The sequence below is a fragment of the Lampetra fluviatilis genome, chromosome 34 (genome assembly GCF_964198595.1).
Source record: "Lampetra fluviatilis chromosome 34, kcLamFluv1.1, whole genome shotgun sequence".
In the NCBI taxonomy this organism is placed as follows: domain Eukaryota; kingdom Metazoa; phylum Chordata; class Hyperoartia; order Petromyzontiformes; family Petromyzontidae; genus Lampetra; species Lampetra fluviatilis.
Genome location: NC_136308.1, coordinates 9,453,447 through 9,470,397, shown reverse-complemented (window position 1 = coordinate 9,470,397; position 16,951 = coordinate 9,453,447). Strand labels below are relative to the sequence as shown.

At 47.3% G+C, this 16,951-nt stretch overlaps 1 protein-coding gene across 1 annotated transcript in view; it reads right to left on the bottom strand.

The window, feature by feature from the left end:
- The window catches only part of APPL1 (adaptor protein, phosphotyrosine interacting with PH domain and leucine zipper 1), a 31,556-nt gene that overhangs the window by 6,360 nt on the left and 8,245 nt on the right, over positions 1 to 16,951 (bottom strand). The window contains exons 4-18 of the mRNA XM_078872461.1: positions 16,443 to 16,514; positions 15,679 to 15,766; positions 15,367 to 15,408; positions 14,268 to 14,326; positions 12,937 to 13,083; positions 11,214 to 11,296; positions 10,303 to 10,461; positions 9,058 to 9,246; positions 6,665 to 6,707; positions 6,470 to 6,526; positions 5,342 to 5,433; positions 4,530 to 4,787; positions 2,560 to 2,612; positions 1,633 to 1,810; positions 305 to 341 (exon numbers count right to left, since the gene is read on the bottom strand). Of these exons, the coding sequence (XP_078728587.1) occupies positions 305 to 341; positions 1,633 to 1,810; positions 2,560 to 2,612; positions 4,530 to 4,787; positions 5,342 to 5,433; positions 6,470 to 6,526; positions 6,665 to 6,707; positions 9,058 to 9,246; positions 10,303 to 10,461; positions 11,214 to 11,296; positions 12,937 to 13,083; positions 14,268 to 14,326; positions 15,367 to 15,408; positions 15,679 to 15,766; positions 16,443 to 16,514 (1,557 nt within the window). The remainder of the gene's footprint in view (positions 1 to 304; positions 342 to 1,632; positions 1,811 to 2,559; positions 2,613 to 4,529; positions 4,788 to 5,341; positions 5,434 to 6,469; positions 6,527 to 6,664; positions 6,708 to 9,057; positions 9,247 to 10,302; positions 10,462 to 11,213; positions 11,297 to 12,936; positions 13,084 to 14,267; positions 14,327 to 15,366; positions 15,409 to 15,678; positions 15,767 to 16,442; positions 16,515 to 16,951) is intronic.

Below are 16,951 nucleotides of genomic sequence, written 5' to 3'. Positions count from 1 at the left end.
ACTCTAACATCACCCCCCCATCGAGTCTGCGCGGCACAGAACTATTTTAATTTAGAGTGTATTACAGGTAACCCTTGAACTGCAGCTGTTTAAGCTCATTGGGCCTTACCTGTCTCAATAAAGTCTCCAACGAAGTTTAAATGTAACAAGATATCAAGACACTGGTCACGCCACACGAGATGCATTTTTTGTGACTATTGAAGTGGGGCCAATCGTGTACGTGTGCACGCATGTACGTATGTACGTATGTATGCCTGTGGACAACACGGGTGGGTGTAGGAGGTCAGAGCAATAGTTTACTTACACCAATCCTAGTGACTTGCGACTGAGGATCTATCAGCCTGGAAAAGAGAGAGCGAGATATTTTTTTTTTAGAAAGCCCATAGCTGTACACATGCATGTAAACAATTTTAACTCTCGTTAGCAATTCAACCGACTGATGTTTTTTGCAGGCAATAGCAATGACACCATTTGATAGTTATGTTAAATGTATATGAACGTATTTATTAAAACAGCAGAATAAGGTATAAAGGAAAACATTATCTTCATTATGAACCATGATTTATCCATTCCCGGATGAAGAACTCGACATGTCAGCACCATTGCTCATGATCCCAGGATGCGACAGTCCATCTCGCTCCTGCGCGCTGACCAGAGTGGTGAAGTATGGCCAAATAACCCCCACAACCCACTATGGCGTGGAAAGGCCTTGATCCATCAGTGGATATTAACATATTACGAAATATTGATGACCACTATGTTTCACATCTCTCAGCCATAGACAGCAAATGAAAATCCAAGCACGAGTGTCTGTTGCCTCTTGGTCGTGATGTAACAGGAAAGAGGATGTATAGCTGGCATTGGCATCCTATGGCCAGTGAGTCAAACAAAGTCCACAACTTTATTTCAGCATGAGGCCTACTACCTTGAAACGGCGCACAAATGGCATGACTGGCCTCATCATTGTGAGTATGTTAGGTGCTCTGAACCGGGTATCAGATTAGAATATTTATGAGCAACAACTTTTGAAAATGTTGGCATGTTCAGCCACTTATGTCACTGCACGGTTGGCTACGTACGGTGTGAAAGAAGTTAAACATACATACAATAGCCTCTTGTAGATGTTATTGAGATACGTTTACGTGAGCCCCCCCCCCCCCCCCATCAGAGGAATTTTCAAATAAAATTCGGCACTCAAGAAGGATAAGGCTCTCCATTAGTTTAGCCAGGTGACACCTCAAGACAACAGGGATATAAAATAATTTGCAGTGACCTGGGTCACCAAAACGACAAAAGCAAAATTAAATAAAACCCCTGACCGAAGAGTATGAGAATTTCGGGGGACCGTGCGAAACCACGGTGTGAATCAAACATGTGAAAATATCAAAGCCAACACGAGCGATAGCTGTGTGGTGCTCGAATTGTAAATGTCGTCGGTTTACGATACAACACACGGTTGTGCTGAAGTAGTAACTAATTGGCATGTTTTGTTTACATGCCAAACCTTACTAAATTTGCTGCGTCGGGTGGTGGCGGGTTTAATGACAAATTTACATTCACGCGATCTAACCCATTATGGATTATAGTTGCTACTCCATACGAAAGTGAGAGGCCCTGGCGCCGCGTTGCTACCTGAGCTGCGAGCAGGTGACGAGCAGGTGCGACTCGGTCATGCGGAAGATGCTGTGGATGGCACGCGAGGCCAGCACGTGCCGCATAGTCTCGTAGATCACGTCGGGCCCTGGGTCGGCGCCCACCTCCATGCAGCCCAGGAAGCGAACCACGTAGAGCTGCTGCAGCAGCTGAGACTCTGGGTGTCGGGAGGATGGGCGAGCGGGTGAAAGTGGACGGAGGGGACGCGGCGTGTTACAATACAACAGGACGTGGGGTCGCCAGGTGGTTATCATACGTTCGTGGCGATGAGTTGGGGCACAAGTGTGGTCTTCCACACACTACCGAGGGCATCTTTCCTTAAATTCTTGCAGATGCCCACATTGTAGTGGGCACAAAGGAAAGCACAGTAAATAAATACTTAATGCCCACTCAAATATTTGAAGAGTGGGTTTTTTCCGCCTATGTTCACTAAGAATTTCACAATGAATTGATTTAACGATTAAAATACAATTCAGGTATGGATACATGCGTGTAAGAACTGACTGAAAATATGCAAATTAAATGCTGCTGTTATGCTGTTATCTTGCAGTTAGTTACATTAACGAGACTTAAGAAACAGAGATACACATTACATCGTGACAATTCGCACGAGGGTCCAATCATCAATGTGCCTCATATGTACACAAAACTATTTCGTGGTACTGACACCTTAAACCTGACTTCGAGGTGCTACAGAGGAAACAATTGCAACTGATAATGAACATAACACATGGGCATTCAGGCTTAATGGCTACGTATGCTTGCATTATGCACACACCAGTGTTATTTGCCCCGATAATCCATTCTCGGCACTATCGGCAATACCCACCGATGTAATTAAGGATGTGGTTGAGACCTGGCGTGGCTTATTTATCGAAATGACTTGTGTGTTTGGAGCAAACAAACCTTCAGAGCCTGGTTGATCCTCCTCTCCCTCCTCCCCGAACGGATTCTGCCGCCTGAAAAATTAACAAGGTCAATATCAGTGCTTGCACTCGCATTCATAGTCCATCATGGCCAAGCAATGTAAGATGTAAAGCACTCAATGTTGATCTGAAGGCAGCATGATCCTTACGAGTCATGCTTGTAATTGCAGAGGTCAACGTGGGACGTTGTCCGTGCTTGCAAACACTCCACCCAGGCGCACGTAAAAACAACTCGAGATGAAATCTCTTGCAGGCTGACCGACCAATTGTTGTTATGGAGCCCATTAAAGCTAACACAACGAACGATAAAGTGGTGCATATACACTCACATGCATGCTCACATACACGCCCACACACGCCCATACGGAAAGACAAACATCCTTCCCCATAGCGCCTGGGGTAAGTGCTGTGAGTACCTATGAAGGCTAGCACAGCACATGAGAGGGGTGGTGTGACCACATCACAACCGCCAGCTGACATCTTTTTCCCTCTTGCTGTGCCACGTACTCATTTAATGCCGAGTTAACTTGAGGCCCAGCTAGGGCTCAGATAACACTTGCCACTGATGTTAGCCGTGACGGAGAATCGAGCCCAGGTTCCTGGGGTTGTAGCAAAGTGCGCTAATTACCACTCCGACCCACATAAAACAGCAACAACCACCATTTGCAAGGAAGTGATGGTTATGTCACCGTAGCTTTCGTTCCATGCGAGGTGCACTTTGAGGCAACATTAAGTGTCGGAGGCGAGTTGGTAGGTCACGTGACAGAGTGAGGTGTTTTACAATGTCAAGGATCCCCCTACAGGCATACAGACTGTTGGGGCAAGTGCTGTTAGTGAGCAACTATGAACGCTGGCATGGGACATGTGGGGGCAGGCGTGGTCAGCACCATTCATGGCTGCCTTCGTTTCCCAGTCCAAACAAAGATCCTCTGTATAGCCTGAACAGAATGTTGGGGTAAATTCTGCTAGCGAGCACCAATGAAGGTCCGAATGGCAGACGAGGGGGTGGGTGGCCAACACCACGCCCAGCTGCATGTGTTAGCGCTCAAACAACAACAGACATTACCCACTAAGTGGCGGTGACATCACCAAGGCGGTTGTGCCAGGCAAGGTGCACTCCAAGGCAACGTGAATTTTCGAAGGCTCACTGATAGGAAGGTCATAGGACAGACCCAGGTGCCATGGGTTGACTGACCGAGATGACTGGCAGATGTACCACCGATACCCTCTCCTGTGCCAACTTGCTGCATTTCAGCCGCCCGGCACGCCACTCATTTTTGTGAGCGTCACTCCTCTGCCCTCCATTGATGTTGGAGGGCAACTGCCTCCAACTGCCCAATAGCATCCTTCACGAGCCTCCTCCATAGAGGCCGATATTGACACTACCAGTATCAGTCTTCGGCTAGTCCACTCAGCTCCAAATCCTCCTGTACTGCATCAGTCCATTTCTTCTCCAGCCTGTGCTGTGCCCATTTAGTCCCCTCTATCCGGCCAAACAGAAGCTGTTTGGGCATGTGGTGGCTGGGCATGTGGTGGCTGGGCATGCGGGTTACATAACCCAGCCAATCCCGTCTTGTGTGCCGGAGGAGCTCAATGATGGGAATGTTTCCAGATCTTTCAAGGATTTGTCAGTTCTTTACACAATCCAGCCTGGTTAAAACCCAGGATGGAACATAGGGAGACCAGCCTGAAAGTTTCAAACCGGTGCAGATGGTCTATTTGAGGGGTCCACGTTTCACAAGCAAAGAGAAGGAAGAGCATGACTGTGGCTGAGAAGACCCGGACCTTAATGTGGAGCAACAGATCTGGGAGTTTCCAGTGTTACGCAGCTGATGAAAAGATAATGCCTCTGCTGATTCAGAGCCATCCCTTGACCGCACCCTGTACCACTGGTACAGCAATGGAAGGCTTATCGAACTTCTCGAACTACACAGACACGCGCCTGCTCACCTTCCTCCGGTGCCCCCGGCCCCTGTGCCTCCACGTCCCTCCTGCTCCTCCGTTGCCGGCGAGATGATGTCGAACTGAATCGGCGTGCCCGGCACCACGAGCTGCAGGGTGGTGGCACGGTGGGGGGAGGCCTGGGCCGCTACGGCGGTCTTGGCCGGCGTCGACGCGGGGGTGTTTGCCGACGAGCCGCCGCCACTGCCGCCAGTCGCCGCCTGTGCTGCGTCATCGCTCACCGAGGAGCGGGGACTCGAGGTAGAGCTGTGGGGGCCACGGCAGAAGTGGGCTCTCGTGAGGTGTCAATGCCAGCCTCTAAATGTAACTACAGGCGACTTTCCTGTTAAACAAAGTCACACGGCGCCATGTGATGGTGCATCAATGTACATGTATACAGTCCTTCTGTATGTGTACATGTACAGCCTTTTTATCAATCCACTGCTGGATATTTGTCTGTACCTCTGACTAGCACATGTCGGCTACGTATGGTGCAAAAGAAGCTCAACATACATACATACATAGTATTTAATCCAGTGGTTAATGTACCGTATTATGAGTTCAATTCCTAACCATGACTATCATCAGTAGAGAATATATGAACCAGTCCTGATCTCTCCTGAGGACTCAATTTGAAATGAGCATCTAGTGCGGTGTGTAAACATCAGCAGTGGAAAAGTGGCTGGACATGGTGCTGACCGTACATAACTCTTGTGCACCCTGTCGGCCTTCATAGATCCTCACTCACAGCAGTTGACCCAAAAGTCTGAATGGCTCTACAGGGGATGTTCATCTTCATGTCTCTGTGCGTCTATACTGACGTGCGTGGTCGCAGGCTTCGGTGTCTCTCCTGGAAGGAGGATGTGGGCGTCACGGACTGCATGGCCGACTGGTGCACGCGTGCCGCCACCTCCTAGTACACGCACAAGACACACGCACAAGCAAAAATATTACAACCAGCATGCAAAACGAACACACAGACATCTGACACCCACATGCAAATGACACACATGACATGCACACACGTGTGTGAAACCCAACTGGCGTGACACACACGTGACATGCAAACAACACACACACACCCGCATACAGCGTACACATGACATGCAGAAAGCAAGCAACAGTCTCACCTGTACAACATACTCAACGCATACAAGCACACAACATGACAACACGCAACACGAAGTTCCCCCATATAGCCTTCAACAGACTATTGGGGCAAGTGCTGTTAGTTAGCACCCATGAAGGGTGGCACAACCTACGAGAGGGTCGGAGGTTGTGCCGAGTCTATCCAAGGGAGGCCCAAAACCAGCTCAACTATTCACCACTTATTGGTTGTGAGCGAGAATTGAACTTGGTTTGCCAAGTTCGTAGCATAGGGTGCAATCCACAACACTACCGCTCTCCGAGACAAACATGTACACAGTCATGTCAATAACGTGGACACACAACACCAACATGCATATGGCACGAATAGGCCATGAAAGAGATACAAAGAGTGGTGAGAGCTGGAGACAACAGCTATAGCTCAGCGGTCACATGTACAGAAGATAGGATGTCACAATGCCATGGAGACGGCATTGACGTATATACATGTGACACTGTAATATTAAGATATCATGTGACGTGTTACAGTTAGCGTGCTGTGCTACGAACCCAGCTACCCGAGTTCAATTCCTGCTCATGGCCAACACCGGTGACGATTATCTGAACCGGTTCTGGGCCTCCCATAGGTGGACTCAGCCTCAAACGAGTACCTGGTGCGATGTGTAAACATTACCACTAGGGAGACAAAGGCAATCGGGCGTGGTGCTGGCCACCCCCCCCCTCTCGTGTACCGTGCCGGCCTTCAACAGGTGCTCGCTCACAACACTTGTCCCAACAGTCTGTTAAGGCTATATGGGGTGTCTATGTCTTAGCTAACGCTGCACGAAAACCCCGCATCGCACCTGTGGGTTGTCCGTCAGGTAGATCTGACGGGAGATGTTGCTGATCGTGACAATCCACTGGGGAATAAAGAGAAAAACACACACGCACACCCTTGCTCTTATTTCACGTTATTGTATCTCAAGAATAGTTATTAGATGGATGAATGTCAATGATTTGGCATGACGAAACTGTGCCATGTGACTGTGAGAGCTCACCTCTTCACATTCCTTTTTGCTCTCGGCCTGTAATATCACCACCCTGCGACAAAGCACAGTTGACACAAAGCATGACCCTTTGATCAATACACATGGAGTAGACATTACTGCTAATCCTACATAATACACTAGCATATGACTTTGAGACCTCCCACCGCCTACACATTCCACAAGGAATGACTAAACCCATATTTTGCATGTCATCAATATGCTAAATTCCTCTGTTGATATGTAAACTCCTTTGTAAAGGCACTCTTCTCCTCCCACCCAGCTTAAAATACGCTGCCAAGCTTAGCAGTGTTCATTAGGACGCTGTCTTTCCGACAGCTCTGTTTCTTCACCTGAGGACGGCTGCTTGCGTTGTGGCCGAAATGTCGTGAGAATTTTATTTTATTGTGTTTTATTTGTATTATTTTATTATTTCCCTTCTACGTGACTTTACCGAAAGAACCAAGAATATGAATCCCTGCAGTCACGAAAGCTTTAAATCGAAATTTAATACAGACATGTAATCTAAACTAAATTGATTGTACTGTTATTCTGGAAAAGTAAAGAGAAATCATAATGCAATTTGGAATTCATATCAACGACCGCGTGTGTTTTTACACGCTTTCATTTAACTCACTCTGTCTGTTGTTGTTGTCGTTGTTGTTGTATCCTCAAATATTGTAACTCAATTTTAACCCAATTCCTAATGTGGTATCGACTGCAAACTTGGTATACTTATGTCATACTGATGACAATACTATATTCTATCATAAAAAATAAAATATATTTTTTAACATTATTTTTTATATGTTATGTTTCGGCTTGGGTCTAATTATCCACGGTAAACTGACGTTGGCTGTAATTGCCCACAGTCCCTTACGTTATGGCAAGCTTCGGGGCCACTTCCTGGAGTTCTTCCATTACTAGTACATTTCATAAAAGCGTGTTTAAAAAAAAGCTTTTTACATATTACTTATTTAATAGAGGCAGTCCGGCATGAGCCAGGACAAAACAGGGTGGTCTTGAGCCTAGACTTGAATAGGGGCAAGATGTCGACAGCATTGATGACTGGGGAAACTGTGGTATCAGTGTTGTTGTTGTGTTTTTACTATGGGCCAAGTAATCTGCCTTTAAAAATAGAGGGTTCATTTTGGTAGCAATGCACCTTTCGCTCGAGTCACGATTCGATGAGAAGTCATGACGCTTGTTCACAAAGCAATCATTGTTTCACTATTTTGTTGCCATTGTATTTGCTATGATGTTTCCATGCACCAATCACTTCTACATCATTCAGCTAAAGACTCCCGTAAATCACGTGATTTGTATGGATACTCCCACTCAGATGCTACTCCTCCATGCAGCTCACTCCTGCTTGCTCCTTCCTTCTGTCTTCTCCCTCTCTTCCCTCCCCTCTCATCATCATCATCACCCTCTCAGCCCCAATATCTTGGCCCAGTCATTCCTTCTCCCCCCTCCTACCCTTCCTGCCCAGTGCTGCGCCGTTATCACTGCTGCTTATCTCTTTGTCTGTCTCAACTCCCCTTTCAGTGGCGTCCCACGGGTAAAATGTTTTAGACAAAATAAATCCATGAGAAAGGAATTGATTCGTACACACAGTTTGATGTACCTATCACACAATGAGAATCAATTTCAATGATGAATCATTACATCTCTACAATCAGGGGTAGGACAACATTCATTAAGTGTCAGCCATGGGCTCGAATTATGGCCCAGAGGTCATTCAGAAGTGAGGGGTCAGTTGAGTTAGGAGCTCAATTTCCCGAACCGCCCAACAACAGCCATAATGTGAGCTAGAACTGTGCACATTTTCCAAAAAGTATGTTCTCAAACGTTCGTGTACGTCACCAGTTTTATTACGATTCCGTTTCGATGACGTTTGTGTACATCATCAAAACAAAACCGGAAGAAAAACTAAAAAAAAATAACGTTGTCGGTACCGAGGCTCCCACAAGGCCATGTCGGAGGGAGGCATGCGGCACAGTTTGGCGCCAGCTATCATGGAGTGCAGTCGTGTCGCTACAGTTCCCTGCGGTGAGAACAATGTCTTTAAAAACAACGGCGCTATGCCTCTCAATAACATTAACGCCGAACCACTTGTACATTCCGAGATTCAGAGGTGAGCGGGACCCACTCTGCAACCTTGTAGACGTCTCGGAATGGGAAAGGGTAAATTAACTAAACTAATCCCCTTAGCCATCTGACCACCTCCAACAACCGAATCTTACACCCAAAATGTAAGTTACATAGGAATAATTTTTTTTAAAAGCATTCAAGGGCAAGGATTACGGCTCAATCGAGTGTCAGAAGTGAGTCGTAAAGGGCTTGGAGAGCCCAGCTTCCCGCGTTACTACGGCCCGCAGCCCCGGTCGACGTCATGCGCATACTTTTTCCCGTCGAAGGCGGAAATCTGGAAGCAGAAGCGGCGATCCTCGCAGTCCACCGCCATGACGGAGCAGTTGTCGAGGTCCATGACGAGCCCGCCGGCTACGGCGTCGCGTGCCTGGCTCATGAGGTTCCCTCCCTGAGTGAAGAAGTAGAGCCGCTCCCATGCCGATGACACCAGCCCCGTCTTACTGCATGGCAGAGGTGGGACAAAGTCATTGTTATGCAAGTCCAAGTCGAGTCGCAAGTCATCAAATTCATGACTCGAGTCTGACTCGAGTCCAAGTCACATGACTCGAGTCCACATCTCATAGGTGGGACAAAGTCATTGTTATGCAAGTCCAAGTCGAGTCGCAAGTCATCAAATTCATGACTCGAGTCTGACTCGAGTCCAAGTCACATGACTCGAGTCCACACCTCTGCTGCATGGCGTCAATCGGTACGGCAAACACACACACAGACGCGCACAACATAACATATAAACTTACGGGGACACACAGCAACGGTGCCAACTCGGTCAAGGTGGCTGACACGCAAAGTCTTTCTTTAACACTGTTATTCCACGGGTTGTTAAGACCTTCTGGAAAGTAAGACGCAACCCCAAACGTGTGTCCAGCATCAATAGCTCTGTCAGTTGGACACGGGGGGGCGGGGTCGACACTGTGATATACATGACCCAATATTAATTCAATTGTATTGCTCATTAGCAGCTGACTGTTGATGACTGGCCAAGGTGATCAAAGGGCTGCCCAAAAATTTGAAGACACAAACCACAGGAAATATGCAAATTTATTTTGCTTTGACTGCTACCAGTTGGGCTTCAATACTGCTAATTAAAGACTTCCGAAGGCAAGCCTGTGTTGGAAAGCACTACGAAACAATGCGTATGTATTATTTTTTCCTAACTTGTTATTATTGTCAAAGAAAAACTCAACAGATTTGTCAACAACACTGTCCTGAAGGCAATTGCCCTTCTTTGCAGGTGAGAGATCTCTCATAGCAGAGCTCTCACTGCTGTGAAGAAGGGCAGTTGCCTGGAACGTCGCCTATTAGATTCGATATCGTGTTTTTCCTCTTTAGGGAAGTGTCATTGACTAACGTGTTGAGTTTTAGTTATTCGTGCTTGCGCGCCACTGGCAATGCGGCATCAAAATCATGTTTTTGTTTCATTATTATCGGCCAAGCGCCGTGTAGTGGAAGCGGGCCGTGTGCCAGTGCGTCGAGCGGACGCCGTGGGCGCCTCGTACTGCCGCAGGTTAAGGTAGCCGGCTTTGCGTGTGAGCGTGCAGTCTGGCATGGCGCCGCCGGGCGGGGGCTCGGGCGAGTACAGATGCTCGCACGCCTCCAGCAGCTCCTTCACCCTGAGGTCCGAGCTCTCCTGCTCCGTGTCCAGCTCCTTGCGCACGCTGGACTCCGAGGATGTGGCGAGCACGTGGTGGGGGTGAGAGGTGGGGGGGAGGAGGGACATGGGATGGGGGGGCAGGCGTGGGAGAGGAGAGGTTACTTCATAGTCGAACTGGGACAAAAATATCCAAGCTCAAACCTGCTTAACTTCTCAAATCTGATGAGATCAGGCACATTCTATTTCTAATTTGTTCACAGGCCATGTAATGAGGGGCGCCAGGGTGGCTTGATGTTATCTTCCTTGCCTGGTTTAGAGGACGGGATTTGATCCAGAGACTAATGCCTGTGTATTTGAAGTTTGCATGTTCTCCTCGTGGTCACGTGGATTTTTTTCTCTGGGTCCTCCAGTTTTACCCTCCACATTTAGATTTGGCTGCTTTAAATTTTCACATGCTAAGCCACTTCATTGAGCTGTCATTTGTGGCCAGGTGGCTTCTGAAAAATAAGCTAATAGCTCAGTGGGCCTTAACTTTTGAAGTAAAAATTGCTTAGTTTTATTCGTATTTTTTTCCTTTGCTTAACTTTCCTATACTTTTCACTCCTATCGTGTTTTTGTATTGGTTGTTGTTGTAACGCCTTGACCAGCCCCTATTGGGCATCTGTGAAAAAGAGCTTTAGAGCTCATCAGATTCCTCCAGTATAAATAAATATTCCGATTCTGTATCGAGTCAAATACAAACACCTAATGTACTGAATGTTGCAAGGGTCTGGAATTGCATGTATAAGTAAGTACACGCTTTGTTGAGAACCCTACCTCTGAACGCTGGCGCAGATGTTGCCGATGAATTCCTCCAGCTGCTGGGAGAGACTCTCGGACCCCATGCGGAAGAATCCAAACTGAACACGGCCAAACGACATTAAAAACAACACCGTTAAACAGGTGGTACTTACAACATGCCTGGTGTATAACAAATTGTCGAAAAATCACTTAACTTCGGATTATATTTTCGCACTTACCAACATGCACGTATCCTTAGAATTATTAAATTGGCAGTACTATAGCTGCTGGGAAGCTGTAAAGATAATATGCATTTGCATATCTTCTAATAGTCCGTTTTGCTCTGGATTGTTACTCCAAGTATTGGATACAACGTTTGAACAATTTGGCAGGATTTCAAATGAGTAAGTCCCTAATAGCAACAGAACGTTTTACGCCAGTTTAGTTCAAACCGGACCATCTTAACGAAAGTTTTTAGCCCCTACCCCACCACCCTCGTTATGGACGGACTGACAGAGCTAATACACAAACGTTTTCAACATTACAGTCGTTGGAAATAGTTCCAAGTCACAAGATGAAATTCACATATTCATGGAGGGACACTTAAGTCTGCTGTCTTGACACATCTCATGTTAATTCCTCAATTAATCGATTAAAACCGATTCTTATGCTCACAACACATATGTCAAATCGTGAGTGTAAGAATCAAGGTTTTTTCGATTCTTGCATCTTGTACGATGCTAGGTATTCGTGTTTCCAGTTCTGTTCCTCCGACATATAACTTATGTTGCTTAGCAAACTTGTTGTAAGCGACCATTGGAACCTCATTTGCCAGTAAAAACATAATTGTTTTTTTACCCTTCTATCTGGCAACAAAACTGACACCTTTTTTACAAGGAGTCATGTTTGCATAGACCACAATACCTACAGTCATAATGCAAACAAAAAAGACAACTCTGATAATGTGCACAGTCCTTGAAGTTGATTGGTCCACACCTGAGACAGCTTTCCTTAGAGCCTAGTCTCACATGGGTTGGACCAGATGACGCCAAAAGGCGCACAACTCAAAGACAATGCACCATCAGAGTATGAGAACTCGGGGTAAGAATTTTTGGCAAATGAGGTTCCAATGGTGTAAATGCTTACCCCGAGCTCTCATACTCTGATGGTGCATTGTCTTTGAGTTGTGCGCCTTTTGGTGTTATCTGGTCCAACTCATGTGAGACTAGGCTCTAAGGAAAGCTGTCTCGGGTGTGGACCAATCAACTTCAAGGACAGTGCACATTATCAGAGTTGTGTTTTTTTTTGCATTATGACTGCAGGTATTGTGGTCTATGCAAACATGACTCCTTGTAAAAAAGGTGTCAGTTTTGTTGCCAGATAGAAGAGTAAAAAACCAATGATCTTGTTGTAAGCGACTTTTGCTTTTGCTCATATTTCTATTTATTGCTTTGCAGGACTGAGATTGTCATGACTTGGGGAAGCCTTCACTCAGCCGTGGATAGATTATAGCCGATGCCAACACTAATCGAACATAATCGCTAATTACGTGCAGTAATTATATTATGAACGTAAAATCAATTTGTAAATCGATGAAACAAGCAGTTGTTACATTCCTACCAGACACATTGACAGATAACCAATGCCGTTACAACAAAAACACCGACATCGACCACGGAGAGAGCCGAACGTCGCGACCGCGGTAGCTTGTGCACCGACGATTTACGTGGGCGACGGCGGTGGCAGTGCGGCGGCACACCTGTGCCTGCAGGTAGCCGAGCAGGGGCTCCAAAGTGACAACCTTCTTGCGGTACTGCATGGCGTTGAGGGTGGCGCAGTATTGCAGGCTCGTCTGGTGCTGCTTGCGTCGGAAGGCGTACACCTCCTCGGCGGCGTCGTGCCTCGCCTGTGCGCGACAATGAAACACACCCATGTGTGCGAGCGAGTGATTGTGTACCAGAGTATGCCTGTGTGTGTGTGTGTACCAGTGTGTGTGTGTGTACCAGTGTGTGTGTGTACCAGTGTGTGTGTGTGTACCAGTGTGTGTACAGCTTTTGTTCGGCCGGATCGAGGGGGCTAAACGGGCGCGGCACGGGCTAGAGAAGAGATGGAGTGATGTGGTACAGGAGGACGTGGAGCTGAGTGGACTTGCCGATGATTGGTACCAGCGGTGTCAAGATCGGCCTCAGTGGAGGAGGCTCGTGAAGGACGCTACTGGGCAGTTGGAGGCAGTCGCCCTCCAACAACAACGGAGGGCGGAGGAGCGACGCTCACAACAACGAGCGGAGCGCCGGGTGGCTAAAGCACAGCAAGTTGGCACAGTAGGGGGCACAGGTGGTGCATCAGCCAGTCATCTCGGTCATCTCGGTCAGTCGACCCGTGGCACCTGGGTCTGCCCCGTGACCTCCTGCCAGCGGGCGTTCGACACTTCACGTGGCCTCAGGGTGCACATGGCCTGGCACAAGCGTCGTGGTGACGTCACCGCCACTTAGTGGCGAATGGCGGTTGTTGTTGTTGTACCAGTGTGTGTGTGTACCAGTGTGTGTGTGTGTGTACCAGTGTGTGTGTGTGTACCAGTGTGTGTGTGTACCAGTGTGTGTGTGTGTACCAGTGTGTGTGTGTACCAGTGTGTGTGTGTGTGTGTACCAGTGTGTGTGTGTGTGTGCCAGTGTGTGTGTGTGTGTGCCAGTGTGTGTGTGTGTACCAGTGTGTGTGTGTGTGTACCAGTGTGTGTGTGTGTACCAGTGTGTGTGTGGAGTGGTAGTGAAGTGGCGAGCGTGCTGCGCATCACACCCGGTTACCCGAGTTCAATTCCCGCTCACGGCCAAAACCAGTGAAATTGATCTGATTCGGTCCTGGGCCTCCCCTAGGTTGGCTCAGCCTCAAATGAGAGACAAAGGGTGTCGTTCTGGCCACCCACCTCCTCGTGTGCCCTGCTGGCCTTTATGAGTGCTCGCAAACAGCACCTGCCCCAACACTCTGCTAAGGCTATAGGGGGGATCTTTGTCTTTTGTGTACCAGTGTCTGCGTCTGTACCAGTGTGTGCGTATCAGCGTGTGCGTGTGCCTTGGTTGTCATTGTGCCACCCACCTTCTCGCTCTCGCGCCGCTTGGAGAGGCGGCTGTACTTTGTCACTGCAGTTTCGTGCTCTGAGAAAATCAAGTTCGGGGCCAACATTTGAAAGTCAGAATAACGGACGCACACAATAAAAAATGCATTACGATCGTTATCATCATCATCGTCATGAAAAGGCATGATCAATCCACTGCTGAATTCATGCCTCCCAATGCCATCACCATCTCTCACAATCCACCGAGCACCAGCGCACAAGCTGATTTCATCGCTCCATCTCCACGGCACACTTACGCTCGGGCGTGTTCTCTGCCTTGGTCATCGATTAGGCATTGTACTTAATCTATTGCTGATCATGTTTTTGTATTTATTTTTACGACTGCAGACATTTTCGATGAACATCTTGAATTGCAAGGGTTTTGTTGTGCACTGAATAAATGTGCGTGGTAAGATTTTTAGTTACTAAGGTCAATCTAGGCGTACAGTGCGAGTGTGTGGGTGTACATCTATGTAGCTCTGGATGGGTGCGAGGGGCTGGTAACCCTTCCACCTTCAATAAATTACCACTAAACCACGACTGAAATATTATGGCACCTGAGTCTGCCCCGTGACCTCCTGCCAGCGGGCGTTCGACACTTCACATGGCCTCAAGGTGCACATGGCCTGGCACAAGCGTCGTGGTGACGTCACCGCCACTTAGTGGCGAATGGCGGTTGTTTATCTATATAGCTTTGACTAAACCACCCACAATGCACATGTCATCAGCACTCAGACGCTAAACAGGTTCGAGCCTAGATAAATTATGCTTGAATTGGTGACCGCCATGCATAGCAGGTGTTATAGGCTGTGGAGTTAAATGGTGGGCAGCAAAGAGCAGTGCAAAAAATCCATTGCTGTACTGTACTTCTATACTCCTACACATCTATCCTCTCCACCTCCACGAAAACGCACTGACCAGCATGTGAAATATGGTCAAGTAACTTCCATGGCATGGGAAGGCCCTGATCCAGCAGTGGATGGACAAAACGGCTGAATGTACATATACGTACATATGTGTGGATATTATATGTTCAACTCCTTATGCACAGGACGTCTCTCTGTCTATAGTGACATTTACCACTGGTGGAAATCTGCATCATCTGCCTGAGGCTGAGGAGTTCTGTACACACAACACAAAAAAGACGCAAACACAAAAGAAAGGTTGCATTAAGACATGATTGTTCTATAGGTCATACACATTTTTTTATTGCACATTCTTGTATGTATGTGTGCGAGATAAAGGTGGCCGGGCGTAGTGCTGGCCACCCACCCCTTCGTATGCCGTGCCGGCCTTCATAGTTGCTCGTAACAGCACTTGCCCCAACAGTCTGTTAAGGCTATACAGGTGATTTTTGTCTTTGTGTTTTCATTCAAAATCGTTACTTCATACCGGCAAGATTCTTGTCCCTGAACTGCTTCATGGGAAATATCATGGCGTCGGCCATCTGTGTGGTGAGCACGGCATGCTGGGAGCTCAGCTGTGGGGCAACAATGATCAAAAGATCGGAAGGAAAGAGCGAGAGAGAAAAAGAGGAAGGTGAGGTGGCAAGATTAAGCGATCCGATGCGTATACGTTGTGAAAGCATTTTTAATACTCAACTGCACACTCAGAAATGACAAATGCATGTGAAAAGAACACGTCTTTTCACTCAGTTATACCCCGATTGTGGTAATCAAATACAAATAATTCATTCGGAACGCTTGCAGATCAGTGTTCAGGAACATGCCATGGAAGGAGATATGACCATTCAAGTGACCTCTGGATAAGAGAGGAGGCAACACTTTATCATGTGCTCTGCCGCCGAGGCTAATATTCATCGCATTGTGACAGTCAAACTAAACTTTTAAATTTTCAGATATGGAATCGAGCCGAATACATTTCAGAATGTGTTTTTTTGCACAGTGCAGCTACTGGTAACCAGGCTGGAATCATCAACTAGTTACACTGAAAACCTTGTTTCCATCACAGGCGGCTTTCTGCATTAAAACCTCGGATCTTAGCAGTGTCAACTCAGTGCTCTAACTTCTGAGCCACCCAGCCACCTAAATGAGATGCACTTTAAGTTTTCTCTGCATTAAAATAAGTAGGAACGATGATAGATCATCAGCAATGCAGGCGCTGCAATGCTAAAGCTTGAGATTGCAACAACCAACCTCATCGATGACCTTGGCAAACTGCTGCAGGGTCGACGTCATGACCTCATCGTCGCCAGCCAATGGGAAACGCTGTGAACAAAAAACAAGAAAACGATATGGATTAAGACAGCGAATGGATCTAACCAACTCTAAAAATCAAGGATGAGCAGATGTTGTGCACCATAGAAATGAAGATGATGAGGTGGATCTCGGATCACAAGAATTGATCGGGTCAGAAATTAAGAGATGAGGACAAGCCAAAAGAAAGTCGATTCTGATGGCTAGGACATGTCCTAAGAAAAGAGAAAACCACATCTAAAAGGAAATGAGCATAGAAGCCCCAGCATGGAGACTGAGAAGCAGGAACAGAAAGAGGGGTCTTCAAGTGGTGCACCAGGATATGAAGGACTGTGGAGTAGATGTGGAGATGATGCCCCCCCCCCCCTGACAGGAATTGACAGGAATGAGTGGAGAAAGAGGACCAGGAAGTTAGCCAAACCTCACATCAGTGAAAGAAGATGGGAACC